This window comes from Microcaecilia unicolor, chromosome 11, assembly GCF_901765095.1.
Source record: "Microcaecilia unicolor chromosome 11, aMicUni1.1, whole genome shotgun sequence".
Classification (NCBI taxonomy): Eukaryota; Metazoa; Chordata; class Amphibia; order Gymnophiona; family Siphonopidae; genus Microcaecilia; species Microcaecilia unicolor.
Genome location: NC_044041.1, coordinates 74419188 through 74436477, shown reverse-complemented (window position 1 = coordinate 74436477; position 17290 = coordinate 74419188). Strand labels below are relative to the sequence as shown.

The window sequence follows — 17290 nt, the reverse complement described above, 5'->3', positions numbered from 1 at the left end:
AGCAGGGACGGGCGGGGATGGGTAAGATTTCTGTCCCGGTGTAACTCTCTAGAAGAGAGTAAATTTAAAACTTTGAAGCAGTCTCTTACTTGTTTGTATTTGAATAGTCTTTGTTAAGAGTAGTAGAGGTGTTAATGGCTTTAAGTAAACACCTAGCCAAGCTTTTGCTATCAAACGTTTCCCAGGGAAAGGGAGGGGGAGATGAAGTCCAGGCTAGCTGATCTCAATGAGTGTTTAAAGCTGTTTTATACTTGTATCTGATTCAGCATTTTTTATTTTATTTTTTGTTACTTTTGTACCCCACGCTTTCCCACTCATGGCAGGCTCAATGTGGCAGGCAATGGAGGGTTAAGTGACTTGCCCAGAGTCATAAGGAGCTGCCTGTGCTGGGAATCGAACTCAGTTCCTCAGGACCAAAGTCCACCACCCTAACCACTAGGCCACTCCTCCACTATCATGCTACATATTTCAATAATTCATATTATAACAGCTGAAAGATACCCATACAGTCCTGTTGAATATGCTCTGCCCTTTTGGTTATACTTCATGCAGTTAGGGATGGGCAGAAGGGAGGAGGTATCGCTATTAACCATAATAAACTCCTGGATAAAGTGTTGGTGGAGGTGGTGATGAAAAGTGAGTTAGAAGTAATTCATCAAAGTGAAAGCTGGGCTGGAAGGATGCTTATTGGGTCTTTTGGTGGTGTACAGACCTCCAGGTTATTGGGAAAAATCTAGTGCTGATGTATACTCTTTATTGCTGCAAGTCTCCTCTTAGTATCAATCGGTTTGATAGTAGGTGATTTTAACATTCATCTGCCAAAATATTTCACAAAATCCCACAGTCATTCACAAAGGAAAAATATTAAACATAAAGGAATCCTTCACATGCTCATCTTCTAATGTGGTATACATCATTCAGTGTAAAAAATGTGACAAAGGGTGCTATATTGGAGAAACAAGCCAGATGCTAAAGAAGAGATTTGATTTACATAGACATCATATGAAAAATGCCAGTGCCAACCACGATGTTAGCTCTGTGGGACAGCACTTTACAAAACCAGAACACTGTACCAATGATTTTATGTTGAGAATACTAAAAGGTAACTTTTAAACAATACAAGAAAGTAAGACCTTTGAAGTCAGAATGATTAAATATTTTGACATCCACCAGACAGGACTTAACAAAGATCTGGGTTTTCTAGCCCATTATAAACCATAAAATTCTACTGCTTTGTCACCCTCTTATCACCATACATATCTCCCTGTCCCTCATCCACCCAGCTCTGCTTGTCCCTCACCTAACCCACCCTCATCCTGTTACATTGTTACTGAAATGCTTTGATGTTTCACTTATATATACTGTTATTTACCAACATTTGCTTATTTCTGATCTGATGAAGAAGGGCTACCTTCAAAAGCTAATAAAAAAATGTATTAAGTTAGTCCAGTAAAAAAAAGGCATCATCTTATGTATTTGGATTTTGCTCACACCTTTTTCAGTGGTAGCTGAAGATGAGTAACATTCAGGAGGGCTCACACTCTAAGTTTGTGCCTTAGGCAATGGCGGGTTAAGTGACTTGCCCAAGATCACAAGGAACAGCAGTGGGATTTGAACCAGCCACCTCTGGATAACAAGACTGATGTTCTAACCACTAGGCCACTCCTCCACTCTTATTTTCTTTTCTCCGTTTTATTTTATTCCTATTGATTACCTTTAAAAATTGACTAACAAGGCTACCACATCTCTCTACTCAACACTCATTGGGAAGCATGAGGATAGACATCTGAGAGCTTTTATAGAATTTTTACATACACTTTAAGATCTGGAATGTGGAGGCTTCACATGATGCCGGGCACACTTTGGTCTGATCATTTCTTACAAGAATTCACATTGTACTTACAAACTAACTTGGTAGATGCTAGGGCTAGGTCTAAGAGGCAGATGCAGCAACCAAAGGTAAAAAAATCTAAATCGTTAAAGTCCCTAACGATTTTAAAATAACGAAAAATGCACCAAAAAAAAAAGTCACACATGCTGAGATCGGTATTGAAACGTACAATGTACCAAAGAATCACAATACACATCGTTAATCAGCCCCCAAATCATGCGCAGAGCAGCCAAGCGTTATGTTAGCTGCTCTGCGCATGCCACAAACAGTCAAAACACAGTCAAATCACAAGCACATGGCTCCCAAATCAAAATAAAAATAAAAAAAAAGGGTCGGGAGGGGGCAAGGGCGCTCATCAGGAGCGTCCTGTACGGACGGCCTTGCCCCCCCCCCCGCGCTCGCCACTTTCCGCCGCTCCCCCCACCCCGAAAAAGCAAAATGCTAGCTGCCCCGGTCCCCCTCCCTTCCTCACTACTCTGTCACCTCAGCTCCGCCTCCCGACATCCTCCGTCCTGTGCCCCACCCCCTTTTGGGGTCGTCGCCGCCATTCCCCTCTTCCATCGGGCCCCCCTCCCTCTTACCGGGCCCATGCAGCGCCTCTCTCCTCTGTCCGAAGGCGCTGCACGGGCAAGAAGAAAGCTGATGGCTGCCTTCGCCCAGCTTCGATGGCGCGTCTTTCTCCTGCTGGGCCCGCCCCTGTCTGACGTCAGTAACCTACGTAGGTTACTGACGTCAGACAGGGGCGGGCCCAGCAGGAGAAAGACGCGCCATCGAAGCTGGGCGAAGGCAGGCATCAGGCTTTCTTCTTGCCCGTGCAGCGCCTTCGGACAGAGGAGAGAGGCGCTGCACGGGCCCGGTAAGAGGGAGGGGGGCCCGATGGAAGAGGGGAATGGCGGCGACGACCCCAAAAGGGGGTGGGGCACAGGACGGAGGATGTCGGGAGGCGGAGCTGAGGTGAGAGAGTAGTGAGGAAGGGAGGGGGGCAGGGGCTGCTCGAATTTTGCTTTTTCGGGGTGGGGGGAGCGGCGGAAAGTGGCGAGCGCGGGGGGGGGGGGCAAGGCCGTCCGTACAGGACGCTCCTGATGAGCGCCCTTGCCCCCTCCCGATCCTTTATTTTTATTTATTTTTGTTTTTCTGACGTCCTTTGGACCAATCACAGCGCTTTTAGCTCTGCTAATGCGCTGGGATTGGCTCAAAGTTTGTTTATTTTTTCTCTTAATGATTTTTCCTGCCACAGAGCTGACCTAACGAGTGGTCCAGACCTCTCGTTAGTTTTCCTGCCTTTTTCCTGCGTAAAGGCAATCGGAAAAGGTTAGTGCATGTCGTTTCAATGGGGTTTTCACACTAATTGCTCATCTCCATTCCGTTTTCGTTAGCTGCTGGCTTCCTCGGTAAAAGTCCTTTGATGCATGCAACGGATCAAATTTTCCTCGTTGGAGAGTCATTAAAGGCTCATTTAGCTTTAGTGCATCTGCCTCTAAATCTCTTATCTACAGATAGGACTGATTCACACTGATGCTGGGATAAAGTAAGTAGTTTCTACGTTGAGTTGACCCAGAGTTTTTAATCTCAGATGATTTAGCACGACATCAGACTCTGAACTGGATTCAATCAACAGCGTTACAGCATGGCCACGGACATAGGCGCCGACTCCGTGGGTGCTGTGGGTGCTCAAGCACCCCCAATAATTTGGCAGTGGCACGTGACGACGGTGACGTGACCGCTCCCTCCCTGCACTGTCCGTTCTGACTCCTTGCCCTGCTGGCTGCACCGCTGTCTGTGCTGTCCGTCATAGGCGCCCCGTATAAGAGGCTTGGGGAGGCTAAGCCTCCCCAGCCCGCCACTGCCCCGCCCCGGCCGTACCTTTAAATATTATAGTGTTGCTGGAGTCGCGGGCAGCCGGCATTGAAGACATCGGCAGGCTTACGCCGGTTCCAGCAGCCTTCCCTTCCCTCGTTGCAAGTCGGATGATGGCTCCGCCCTCTTCTGACGTATTTCCTGTTTCTACGAGGGCGGAGCCATCATCCGACTTGCAACGAGGGAAGTGAAGGCTGCTGGAACTGGCGTAAGCCTGCCGATGATGTCTTCAATGCCGGCTGCCCGCGACTCCAGCAAAACTATAATATTTAAAGGTACGGCGGGGGGGGGGGGGGGGGCGGAAGGAAACAGGGCAGATGGGAGAGGAGGGTTGCTGCACATGGTGGAAGAAGGGGAGAGGAGGGTTGCTGGATGGAGGGAAGGGGAGAGGAGGGTTGCTGGACATGGTGGAAAAAGGGGCGAGGAGAGGGCAGGGGAGAGGAGGGTTGCTGGATGGAGGGAAGGGAAGAGGAGGGTTGCTGCACATGGTGGAAGAAGGGGAGAGGAGGGTTGCTGGACATGGTGGAAGAAGGGGAGAGGAGAGGGCAGGGGAGAGGAGGGTTGCTGGATGGAGGGAAGGGAAGAGGAGGGTTGCTGCACATGGTGGAAGAAGGGGAGAGGAGGGTTGCTGGATGGAGGGAAGGGGAGAGGAGGGTTGCTGGACATGGTGGAAGAAGGGGAGAGGAGAGGGCAGGGGAGAGGAGGGTTGCTGGATGGAGGGAAGGGGAGAGGAGGGTTGCTGCACATGGTGGAAGAAGGGGAGAGGAGGGTTGCTGGATGGAGGGAAGGGGAGAGGAGGGTTGCTGGACATGGTGGAAGAAGGGGAGAGGAGAGGGCAGGGGAGAGGAGGGTTGCTGGATGGAGGGAAGGAGCGAGGAGGGTTGCTGGACATGGTGGAAGAAGGGGAGAGGAGGGTTGCTGGATGGAGGGAAGGGGAGAGGAGGGTTGCTGGACATGGTAGAAGAAGGGGAGAGGAGAGGGTAGGGGAGAGGAGGGTTGCTGGACATGGTGGAAGAAGGGGAGAGGAGGGTTGCTGGATGGAGGGAAGGGGAGAGGAGGGTTGCTGGACATGGTGGAAGAAGGGGAGAGGAGAGGGCAGGGGAGAGGAGGGCTGCTGGATGGAGGGAAGGGGAGAGGAGGGTTGCTGGACATGGAGGGGGAGGGAGGAGTGAGGAAGGAGATGAGATAACAGAAAAGGAAGAGAGTAGAAAAACTGCACATGGATGAAGAAAATAGGCAAAAGCTGGATCCACTGGGCAGTCAAGTTTGCGGAGGACCCAGCTTTTACTTATGGATGTAGGACAAGAAATGAAGAAGAAAGGCGGAAAGTAAACAAATAAATGGAAAGGAAGCCCTGGAAACGGAGTTAAGAGGACAGATAGCAGCAGAATCAGATACTGGGCCAGCACAATCAGAAAAACAAAGTCACCAGACAACAAAGGTAGAAAAGCTCATTTTATTTTCATTATAGTGTTTGGAATATGTCCACATTGAGAATTAGGTGTTCAACATTAAAAGTTGATTTACTTATTTATGACATTTTATCCCACATTAAACATGAATTAGGATGTTTTGTGGCTCTACATGAGAATTGTGATATTATGATCCCTTGTTTCAATATTGTTGACGGTCTGCATTTTCCGTATGGATGGTATATTGGTGTATTAGGTTCTGCCCAGTGTAATATTTATGGTACTGTAAGGTGCAGAGTGTGTTTTTGCACAAAGTTGTGCATAGTGTTTTGCAGTTGAGCGATTGTGGTTAGTATATGCTTTGAGCAACCACTTTATTCTTTGACATATGATACATAGCTAATATCTAAATTTAATAAAAGGTATTAATTGTGACATTTTTTTTTCTGTGTGTGATCAGACAATTATGGATTTAAGCCCCACCCCTGGCCCCACCCCTAACCCCGCCCCCTTTAGCCTCCCCAAACAGTTGAGCCACCGACCGCCTATGCTGTCCGTCCACCCACTCGCTCCGCCTCCTACCTGGCTCCTTCCTTCAATGCTCCGGACTGACTCTCCGTGTGCAGACACTGCCTTCGTTCGCCATCGGAAGCTTTCCCTCTGGCTCTGCTCTTTCCGGTTCCACATAGGCGGGATGATCAATCAATCATCACCATGCTGCAACAGAGAGGCAGAGCACAGAGGAGCTTCCGGTCCCGAAGCGGAGCCACCGTCACGAAGCCGAAGAAGCCCGAACTTAGGCAGTGGTGGGGTGGGCCGGTGGCACCACGCGTGACGGCGTGATCATGTCCTCGGTCCTCCTGTCCTGTCTCTCCCGAGTCCCGGGCCGGCTCCCGCTCCAGTCCGATGCTCCCTGCCATGGCCCGCCCTGCACAGCTTCATTGTTCAACTTCCTGTCCCGCATAGGCGGGAATCGCGGGATGCTGCAGCCTGCAGAGGGAGAGCTCGGGAGCACGAAGGCAGCTGCTGTGTGGTCAGTGATGTGCTTACTAGCGGTCCGGATTGAAGGGCAGACACAGAGTGAGCCAGGGAGGATGAGGTACAGGGAAAGGTGCCAGCCCAGCCCCAGATGACGTAGGTAAGGTTATTTATTTAGGTGTGTAGACATATAAATCTGCATTACAGTGTGTTAAGCCTAAAGCTTAATGTAGTTCAGTAGAAGGGCCCCCCCCCCCCTAGTCTAATTAGCTTGTACAAGGTGGTTATTGGTGAGTTTATTATAAAAGAATAATAGTATGTTTGCTGATTCATAATCCAGTGTGAACATTTGAACCCAATAATTTCACAGAACCCATATCCCTGTGGTGCTGGTGAGGCTGGAAATCGCAGTGCTTTCTCAGGAGGGAGCCTGGAACTGGGAGGGATGGAGGGGGGGGGGTGGAATGTGGGGGGAGGGGGGAGGAGAGGGGGCGGGGGTGCAGTGGGGAATGCACCACCTGTAAAAAAAAATTTCAGCACCCCCAATCATTTTGAAAAGTTGGCTCCTATGGCCACGGAGCAGTCGGACGAAAAAGAAATATGAAGACTTCGGGTCGGCTGGTGGGGGTTGGGGTCCCCCGCCAGCGGAAGAAATATTTTTAAAGGCAGGAGGAAGCGGACCTCGGCTGGCGGGGGTTGGGGCCCGCCGCCAGCAAAGGTAAGCAGCTGAGGAGGGTTGACGGCGGGAGGGGGGGTGGAGAGAGTCGGGGGTGGGGGCTAAAATGTGCCCCCTCCCTCTGGCCCCCTCTACCACCGGAGTCCAGATACGCCCCTGGTGTGTGTTAGAGAGAGAATGAGAGACAGAAACAGTGTGTGTTTGTGTGAGAGTGTCTGTGTGTGTGAGACAGATAGAGTGTTATAGACAGAGAGTGTGTCAGAGAGAGTATGTGAGCCCACCCCCCTGGTCTCAGGCTAGTGTGAGATGAGGTGGTGGTGGTGGTGGTTGGGGGGGGGGGGGGGGCTTGGGTTTTCTTGATGGGTTTGGCTCAAGTGTTTAGTCAATGTTGTGACTTTTACTTCTTATTGTACTGTTGGATGTAGCCATACTTCTGCATTTGTTTGTTGCTTCAAAACTAATAAAAAAACTAATAAAAACAAAGATTTTAAAAAATTCAAAACTGGTAGCAAGTATTCCATTTATTTCTAAAATGGTTGAGGCAGTTGTAGGAATTCAATTACAGAATTATCTTCATGAATTCTAGATATTGGATGGTGGTCAGTCAGGTTTTTGACCAGGTTTTAGTACAGAGACTGTGCTTCAGATTATAATGACTTAATTGAGATGGATACTGGTATGCCAACAGTGATTATGCAGCTTTATTTGCCAGCGGACTTTGATTTGGTTAACCATGATATTCTGTTGAATAAACTGTCTGATGTGGGAAGCATGGGCGTAGCCAGACAGCAGATTTTGGGTGGGCCTAGGCAAGAAGTGGGTGGGCATCAAGTGTTCTCACCCTCCCCCCAGAAAAATATCTAAGCTGGTGGGAAAATGTTTCTCTCCACCCTGGCAATCTGCAGCAGGCATGCGCTGAAAACTGAGCGTTCACAGGTGCCAGTAACGTGGAGCACACCATTTTCATTACCATCAGGGGGAGTCTTCAGCTGGTAGAGCTTGGAATCCCCATCAGTCACTGCTAAACACTGAGCCCTAAGTGGGTGGGCCCCGGCCCACCTGTGGCTACACCACTGGTGGGAAGAGGAAGTACAGTTTATAGATGGCTGCAGGGTAGAGGATTAGCCTAATGGTTAGTGCAGCAGGCTTTGATCCTGGCAATCTGGGTTCGATTCCTACTGCAGCTCCTTGTGACCTTGGGCAAGTCACTTAACCTTCTGTTGGCTCAGGTACAAAAACTTAGATTGTGAGCCCTCTAGGGACAGAGAGAGTACCGGCATATAATGTGTGCAGTGCTATGTACATCTAGTAGCGCTACGGAAATAAGCAGTAGATCTTGCAACATCGTAATTTACAAATGGTCTGGAATGGTTCTCTTTCTAACTTGTGGTATATGGACCAGAGAGTGCCACAGGGCTCCCCATTTTATTTAATGGTTTTCTGAGTGAATGTCATCATCAATTGAGATAATTTATTTTTCTTATGTCAATGACATCACATTGAAAACCCTGTGAACCTGTGAATAACAAACAACTGCTAGATGAATGTCTTCTTTGATAAGATCTCACAGTGGATGTTAATAAATGAGCTGAAGATTAATCCAAGACAGACAAATCTCCTGTGGGTGATGGGAAAGGATGCTGTATTTCCTAACAGGTACAACTGTTAAGCTTTCAGGTGTTGATCTCGCTCTTCAGTCCATTATTAAACTTCTCAGGGTCACAATTGAATCAAAAAAATTTTACAGGGTCAGAAAGTGGATCAAAAAAATGTCTTTAAAGCTCCTTCGTAGAATGAAACCTCTTTTGGAACTAGCTCATTTGAGAACAGTCTTACAAGCCATTATTATTAATGTTAGAATATTATAATATAGTCACGTTGGGCCTACCCAGTTCTCAAATGCACAGCCCGCGGCACGTTCAAAATGCAGTCGCTAAGCTAATTTTAGGTGGTAGGTCTACTGACCATGCAATACCATACATAATTAAATTGCATTGGCTTCCTATACAAGCCAGAATCCATTTTAAATTGCTGCTATTTATGTTCAAAATCTTATATGATTTGGCACCGGATTATCTTTGATACAGTTTTATTATACTCTGCTCCTACAACGCTCCGTTCTTTACAGCAGATTAGATTGATTATGTCATCTGTGTCAAAGTGCTACGGGACCACCACAAGAAACAATTTATGGTGGTAATACATGGTTAATTGCTGTTCTTAACTATTCCAAAATCACAGGTGGCTCAGTAGGACTCATGCAGAAATTACCACCACAGGTCATATTGGCTAAGCAATGCAAAAAGGGTTTCAGCATGGGTGTTAACTCGCAAGGAAATCTTTACTGCAGACTGCATTAAAATGCATGTTAAGGTGGTCATTCATTATCCTGCAGCCATGCAGTTAAAAATAAATAAAATGCCCCCCCCCCCCCCCCCCCAATACATTGTACATGGGCAGCATAGAATGGCAAATTGAAGAGTGGGTGCTAGCTGCACCCCTCCCCCCCTCACTCTAACCTATCCTGCTCTGGCTTACTTTCTGCAGCAGCCCCAAGCCCTGGTAATCCAGTGGTCTTCCGCCCTCTCCCTGACCTGCTCCAACCAGATCCTAAACCCCTCTCTCATCCCTGGCCCCAACATCAGCACACCAAAATCCCTGGAGCTGTAGTGGGCCCCCGAGCTCCCTGCTATCTAGTAGCACCTTTTATACCTTTGGGCACCTGCTAGTTTTATGTTTTACTGTTAGAGGACAGGGAGAGGGCTTGAGGATATAGGTTGCATCAGGGAGAGGAAAGAAGGCTGTTAGACTACCCTGGATAGGGGCTGCGCAGAAAGCTGGCTCGGGATGACAGCAGTTTGTTTTTTTTCCCCTTCTTCTTCAATGTCACCCTTTGTCAGTGCCTGAGCTAGTCACCTCTCAGGCACTGACAGGAAAGGTGACATTTTGAGCTTTGGATTACTGGCACAATTTTAACAAAGCAGTAATTTCCATGCTCATTGATTACTAGGAAAAAGAATTACCAGGGCTGTAGCGCGAGGCTTGCTGCATGGGCTCTTCTGTGACCAAATGCAATCAGTGGCTCAGCTACCTGCCAGCATGACTTTCCTGCCCTGGATTTACACCTTCCTCTTCCTTGCTGCAAAGAGGAAGCCTAATACTTCTCAAGTTTTTCCTTCTGTGATTAATTAGAAAAAGGTGGCTGGAGGAATGTGTGTGTTTTGTTTTGGGGTTTTTGTTTGTTTGTTTAAATCTCTCTCTTTCACAGGAAACTCAGCACACTTTGTCTCCAAGGGTCATCAGGAAGTACACCCTTACTGGGCACAATAGAGAAACAGCACAGTATTGAGACACAGAGAGCAGAGGATTAGGAATCAGGCAGGCTCCAGCTCTCTCTGTAAATGACAAATCTTCTGAATTTGGCAAGTTCTCACCAGCAGTTAGAACACCAGAAGCCTAATTCTCACCCATGCTGGGTGGGGGGAATAAACGGTCATACAGAGGTCAGTACAAGTAGGATTTTCAGCAAGTCCTTGACCCAATCAAAGCAAGGAAAAAAAAGTTGTATAATTCAGATGAATGACCACAGCAACTTCTGAAAAACAAACTTTTACAACTTCAAAAGATGACATAGCCCAGGGGGGATGAATGGATGGGGACAGCGCTGTTAACGCAGGGACAATTCAGACCTCAGTTCTTCACTTACGCAAATAGGTGAATCCTATGCACATATTTACAACCAGTTAAATTCACTGTTAACCAAAAACTAGTGATTCATTATTGACACTGCCTCTCCATAAAAGCAGGAGGTAGGTGAGCTACCCTGCATCCCTTCTCCCCACTCAAAACATGTAATGAATTAAAACCCAAACCAAACCTAGGGTTTCTCTTTCTACAGCCAGAGTGCTGAGCACAAGGAGGCACCAAAGGTATATGTTTATTTAAAACCTGTAAGCAGCATTACAGTTCCTATACACTGACAAGAAAATGGCACCTCCCTGCCATCAGGAACTACCTTTATAAAAGTAGATATATGTCTTTCTCTCTCTGCGTTACAGTAGGGTACAGATGGAGCCTATAGACAAGCAGATTTCAGTTTCAGAAACCATCACAACAAAAATTATACAAATGAGATATTTTATACAGCCCAAGTGAGTTTGGGAGGAGAGAGCGGTGCTGGTGAAGAGCAGCCATGAATGTCCATATGCAAGTATGAGCACAGTCTGTTGTGCTCATTTCAGAGTCAGTCAGAACTGCAAAGTCTGCAAGGACATGGAGGAGCACTACACCTTGATACTGAACTATGGCTCTGTGCATTCATGTCGACAGGAATATTCCACTGGCTTTAACCTTTGAAATTAATAACAGTTGTGAGATATGTCCCCACAGTGACTATTCTCTGCCACAGAGCTTCGTAAGAGCAGCTTGAATGGAGACAGGAAATCCATAGGTTTCATGAATCTGCTCACAGGCCATGACACACTGTAAACAAAGCAAGGGAGGGAGCAGAGATGAAGAATCTCATGGTAAGTTCATAACAACCCGGCGCTCTGCTGCAAGACACAGATGCTCTGCTCACCTTAGTCTCTTGCTGTATTTACAAAGAACCCCATGCCAGAACACAGTACTGTCCAGAAGGCAGTGAGGAACGGATGCGTACGGTGTGTCCCCAATGAAAAGGCTTAGTCTGACTCATTGAACCTGGAAAGCATAGTTTTGTGTAGTGAATCCTTGAACGATTCTGATGCAGTTGCTCCATAAGTACTGCCTCGTGCCCCTAGGCCTGATCCTTTCACCCGGGTTTGTGCCTGTGTAAAGACAGAAGGTAATGGATGTCAGCATTGGATACTAAACCATTACAATAGTAGCTAGAAATGTAAAAAAACAGTCTGGTTTTGCAAAAGAAAAAAAAAAAAAAGCAGAGTGGAAGAGAGGCAGGTAGGGTGTGGAGACAAAGTACACTTTAGTGTCTGTTCCAGATTCTCTAATCTCCCTCTTCTACCATGCAGTGTGGATAATCTCACCTCAATGGGATTTACAATTCCCTGCTTCTTGCGTCCGAGACCACTCCCCTCCTTCCAGCCCATGGCCTGCAGCATTCGGCTCCCAATGTTATCGCTTCCAAGGCCATCTCGTGTTGGTTGCTCAAAGTCCCTGCAGGACAGGAGGCAGGATGCAGTTATTCACGCATGCTATGCCCTTTGCCCAAACCCTCACCTGCCTAAAGATGGGGGAATTGGGAGGTATAGGTAAGGGGTAATGGGGGAGGTCACACTTACACAGTTGCTGCTGAGACAGCAGTATATTTTCTCCTCTTGGGTTCAGGGGGCTCTGGAACTCCGTATTTCTCTCGCCTTTCTGCAGCACGATCTCTGTATTTTGTCTAAGCAAGAGTAGAGAGAATAAAAGCCACATGGCAATAAAGGTCCATGTTCTACTTATCAAGCCTTAGAACAGAGATTCCTGAAAAAGATGGTTAATAAATCATAGGTAGAAAAGAGAGGATTCCAAGTACAAGAAACCAAAGCAAACCATAAAGCACAAGAGGACCTTAAGGAACAGGACAAAAGGAAAATTCTATTAGAAGGAGCCGGCATAGGCCGTGTTTTGGCAACCAAGGGGTCTGGCAAAATACAAAAAAATGAATAAAAGTTAAATAATATAAAAAAAGTCCTTTTACAATAAAAATATTTACATTTATAAAACGTAACTCAAAAACCTGGCTAAATAATAAAATATAATAACATCTGAGGAACTCCCAACAGATATATAATCTTAAAATTTCAAAAATCATGGATAGGCAAGGCTCTAACCCACAGAAAAAGTTGACATGAAATGCTGCTGCCTAAGTTAGGTCAAGAAGAATAAATGCTTCTTAGCTTATCACAAGTTCAATATTCATACTGGAATCTGGATTTTAATACAATATACTGTGGATTACATTCATCTTCACCTGGGAGGCTACAAGATTTACTCGTCACTTTCAGGCACATATGTATTATGTATTTTTAGCGGAGTGCTGTATGTATATTTATGTTTAAACGTTTTTTTTATTGAACTTTCTGCATATTATCCATCCCAGTACAATTAACAGCACATATTTTCTATACAACTCAAGTAATATACATTTTGTGTCTTCTTGAACATTATTCATATACTTTTGAATTTTTGACCCCCCCCCCCAATCCCGCAAACTCCCTCCTCCTAATACTCAAAACATCTCTCTAAACATCTACTAATGTCAACATTTACAGAAACATTTGCCAACAATAATTATCAACTCCCTATCGATAACTATCTTCCAGTACATATACCCCTCATACCTTACTTTATAACTTGTCAAGTGTACTGTATGTATATTTAATGAGACACAGCCGTTTCTTTTTAGCACATATATATCATTGTTTTTTTTGCACAGTAATACCGATTTGGATTTCATTTTTGTTGTTAAAATCACAATAAGCATCCAAGTCAATTATGCAGTCACCTCATTTGCTCACATTGATTATTCATTTCAGTCACCTCATTTGCATATTCATTAGTTCAAGACATCTCTTTTGATATCTTTTTGTAACCATTTTTAGTAAAGTTCTCTATTGTGGCGACGCTGCAAGATTCATGTATACATAAATATTGAACCTTGTTGTGGTACGCTAAGAAGCATTTATTTTTCTAAATCTAAGTTAGGCAGCAGCATTTCATGTCAACTTTTTTCTGTGGGTTAGAGCCTTGTCCATCCATGTTTTTTGAAATTTTAAGACTGGATTATCTTTTGGGAGTTCATCAGATGTTATATTTTATTATTTAGCCTGGTTTTACAGTTATGCTTTATAAATATAAATATTTTTTTATTGTAAAAAGACTTTTTTATTATATGCAAATTTTTATTTATTTTCTGAGTCCACGTAGAATGCACCCGCAACATGGCAGGCACATCCTTACCCTGCAATAGATATGCGGACACCACAGCCTCCTTAATCTAGCAAGCGATGGAAGTCTTCAACACCGCCTACCCATTCCACAGACCACCAAACAAAACAAAAAGATGATGAGACTTAAAAACTCTGCTGTCTGGTGAACATAACACTTCAGCGCCCTACAGACATCTACTACTACTACTAACTAACATTTCTAAAGCGCTACTAGGGTTACGCAGCGCTGTACAATTTAAACATAGAAGGACAGTCCCTGCTGAAAGAGCTTACAATCTAAAAGACAAGAGAACAATCTAAAGACAAGTGTACAATCTAGAGGACGAGTGAACAGTTAATCTGATAGGGTGGATAGATTGGGGCATTCTATATTTCTCAAGCGGTTAGGCGCCGAAAGCAACATTGAAGAGTTTTAAGCAGAGATTTGAAGATGGGTAGGGAGGGGGCATGGCGTATGGGTAAAGGAAGATTGTTCCAGGCATAGGGTAAGGCAAGGCAGAATGAGCGGAGCCTGGAGTTGGCAGTGGTGGAGAAGGGTACTGAGAGAAGGGCTTTGTCCTGTGAGCGGAGGTTACGGGCGGGAACATAGGAGGAGATGAGGGTGGAGAGGTAGTGAGGAGCCGCAGACTGAGTGCATTTGTAGGTAAGGAGGAGGAGCTTGAATTGTATGCGATATCTGATCGGAAGCCAATGAAGTGATTTGAGGAGAGGGGTGATATGAGTATATCGGTTCTGGCGGAATATAAGACGTGCGGCAGCATTCTGAACGGATTGAAGGGGGGATAGATGGCTGAGTGGGAGGCCGGTGAGGAGTAAGTTGCAGTAATCAAGGCGAGAGGTAATGAGAGCGTGGACGAGAGTTCTGATGGTGTGCTCAGAGAGGAAAGGGCGAATTTTGCTGATGTTGAAGAGGAAGAAGCGACAGGTCTTGGCAGTCTGTTGGATGTGCGCAGAGAAGGAGAGGGAGGAGTCGAAGATGACTCCGAGGTTGCGAGCAGATGGGACGGGGAGGATGAGGGTGTTATCAATTGAGATAGAGAGTGGAGGAAGAGGAGAAGTGGGTTTAGGAGGAAAGACGAGGAGCTCGGTCTTGGACATATTCAGCTTCAGGTGGCGGTTGGACATCCATGCCGCAATGTCGGATAAACAGGCCGATACCTTGGCCTGGGTCTCCGTGGTGATGTCAGGTGTGGAGACATCAAGCTTGTACAAGGAAGAAGGAGACCGCCCGTGAAAAGGATGGCAAAGAAACAGACTGATTAACATGAAAAGGAGAAATTACCTTGGGCAGCAAGGATGGAACTGACCACAGACACCTTCTCTTTACAGAAAACCAGAAAAGGCTCCCGACATGATAGAGCCTGCAACTCTGAAATACGCTGCGCCGACGTGATGACCACCAAAAACACCACCTTGAGAGAAAGACCCTTGAGGAAGGCTTGCTAAAGAGGCTTGAAAGGGGCCTTAACTAAAGTGAACAGCACCAAATTCAAATCCCAAGGAGGAACAACCGGCTGAACCGGTGGTCTCAACTGTTTGACCCCCTGGAAAAACCAGAAAACATCTGGATGGAGAGCCAACGACTTCTCCTGAATCGGGCCCCGAAAACAAGCCACAGCTGCCAGTTGCACACGAAGGAATTGCAAAAGCTAAGTGAAGCCTGCAGAGGAAGCACCTCTCATTCTTCACACCAAGCCTCAAAAATACGCCAAACTCGTATGTAGGCCAAAGAGGTGGAATGCTTCCTAGAACTCAAGAAGGTATGAATCACCTCAGATGAATACCTGTTCTTCAACCACTTCGCCCGCTCAACAGCCAAGCCGTAAGCGAGAACAGAGCCACATCAGGCATAAGAATGGGACCCTGTTGCAGCAGACCACCAGCTAAGGGAAAACGAATCAGATCGCACACCAGCAACCGAACCAGATCGGTATACCATGGCCGGCGTAGCCAGTTGGGCGCCCATCAGAACTACTCGACCACCGAGACCCTGAATGCACTGCAGAACTTGACCAATGAACGGCCACGGAGGGAACACAAATAGCAGACCCCAAGTCGCCAGGGCTGAGCCAATGCATCCAGACCCTTTGACAATCGTTCCTTTCAATGACTGAAGAATCTTGGGGCCTTTGCATTCTCGGCTGTGGCCATGAGATCCATAATCGAAGGACCCCACCTGTTGACAATGAGCTAACGACTGAGATAATCCGCCACCAGATTGGTGGAGTCTGCCACATGTGCCGCTGACAGCAACCATAGATTCTGCTCCACCTAGGCCATGATCAGGGCTGCTTTTCGGACCCAGGAGACTCTTGGTACCTCCCTGGTGATTGACATAAGCTTCCACAGTCACATTAACTGAGAGCACATGAACACCCCGGAGATGAATCAACCATTGAAAGGTCAACAGGACGAAACGGATTGCCCGAGTCTCCAGATGGTTGATCGACCAGCGGCCCTGGGCTACTTGTCCCTGACAATGGGTTCCCCACCCGGAGAGACTGGCGTCCATAGTCACCAGCACCAGTCCGGAGGGTCCGGAAGCATGCCCCGACTCAGATGCTGCTGATCCAGCCACCACTGAAGGCTGAGGCGCACTGCCCTGTAAAGTCGCACCCTGCAAGAGAGAGCATCCGACTGAATGGAACAACGCGTCAAGAGAGCAGACTGAAGAGGCCTCATGTGAGTCATCACCCAGGGAACCACTTCAATTGCTGCCGTCATGGAACCAAGGACCTGGAGAATCACCCAAGTGGACGAATCCTTGACTACAAGAAGCCGACGAATCTGCAACTAAATCTTCTGGATCTGAGCTTCTGGGAGTCATAACATGCCATCCTGCATGTCGAAATGAACTTCCTGGTGCTCCAAAGACTGACTGAGGGAAAGAGAACTCATGGTCACATTAACAAGCCAACCCACATGTTGAAGCAATTGGACTACCTGAGCCGTGGCTGTGCGGCTCTCCTCAAAGGACTTTGCTCTTATCAGCCACTCGTCCAAGTAGGGGTGCACCAGAATGCCCTCCTGCCTGAGGTGAGCCGCCACCACCACCATCACCTTGGAGAAGGTCCATGGAGAAGTAGCCAAGCCAAAAGGCACTGCCCGAAACTAGTAGCGTTCCCTCAAGACTGCAAACCGGAGAAAACACCGATGATCCTGAAGAACTGGAAGGTATGCTTCTGACAGATCTAGAGAGAGGTCAGAAATTCTCCCGGCTGCACAGCTACTAAAGGGTCTCCATGCAAAAGGGAAAAACGCGCAAGCCGAATTCACCTCCTTGAGATCCAGGATAGGATGCCAGTAATCCCATTTTTTGGGCACCACAAAATAAATGGAATACCCGCCAGGACCTCTTTGTTCTGGAGAAAACGGAATCTGCCCTCAGGGCCAAAAAGCCTCTCTAGGGTCTGCTGGACAGCAGCCAGCTTGACTGGAGACTTGCAGGGAGAGATAAGGACATCAAAACTCCAGCGCACAGCCGTCGTTGATAATGTCCAGGATCCGCCGATCCGATGTCACACGTGCCCACTTCTGGTAAAAC

General features: G+C 46.9%; 1 protein-coding gene across 3 annotated transcripts in view; it reads right to left on the bottom strand.

Moving 5' to 3' along the window:
- Window positions 1-9328: 9328 nt before the first annotated feature.
- RBM10 (RNA binding motif protein 10) overlaps window positions 9329-17290 on the bottom strand; it is an 80869-nt gene continuing 72907 nt past the window's right edge. For 2 of the 3 annotated variants that reach the window (XM_030217815.1, XM_030217816.1), the window contains exons 22-24: window positions 12094-12197; window positions 11839-11968; window positions 9329-11622 (exon numbers count right to left, since the gene is read on the bottom strand). In XM_030217815.1, the coding sequence (XP_030073675.1) occupies window positions 11497-11622; window positions 11839-11968; window positions 12094-12197 (360 nt within the window). In that variant the 3' untranslated portion in view covers window positions 9329-11496. The remainder of the gene's footprint in view (window positions 11623-11838; window positions 11969-12093; window positions 12198-17290) is intronic. The other variant, XR_003943740.1, reaches the window with a different exon arrangement.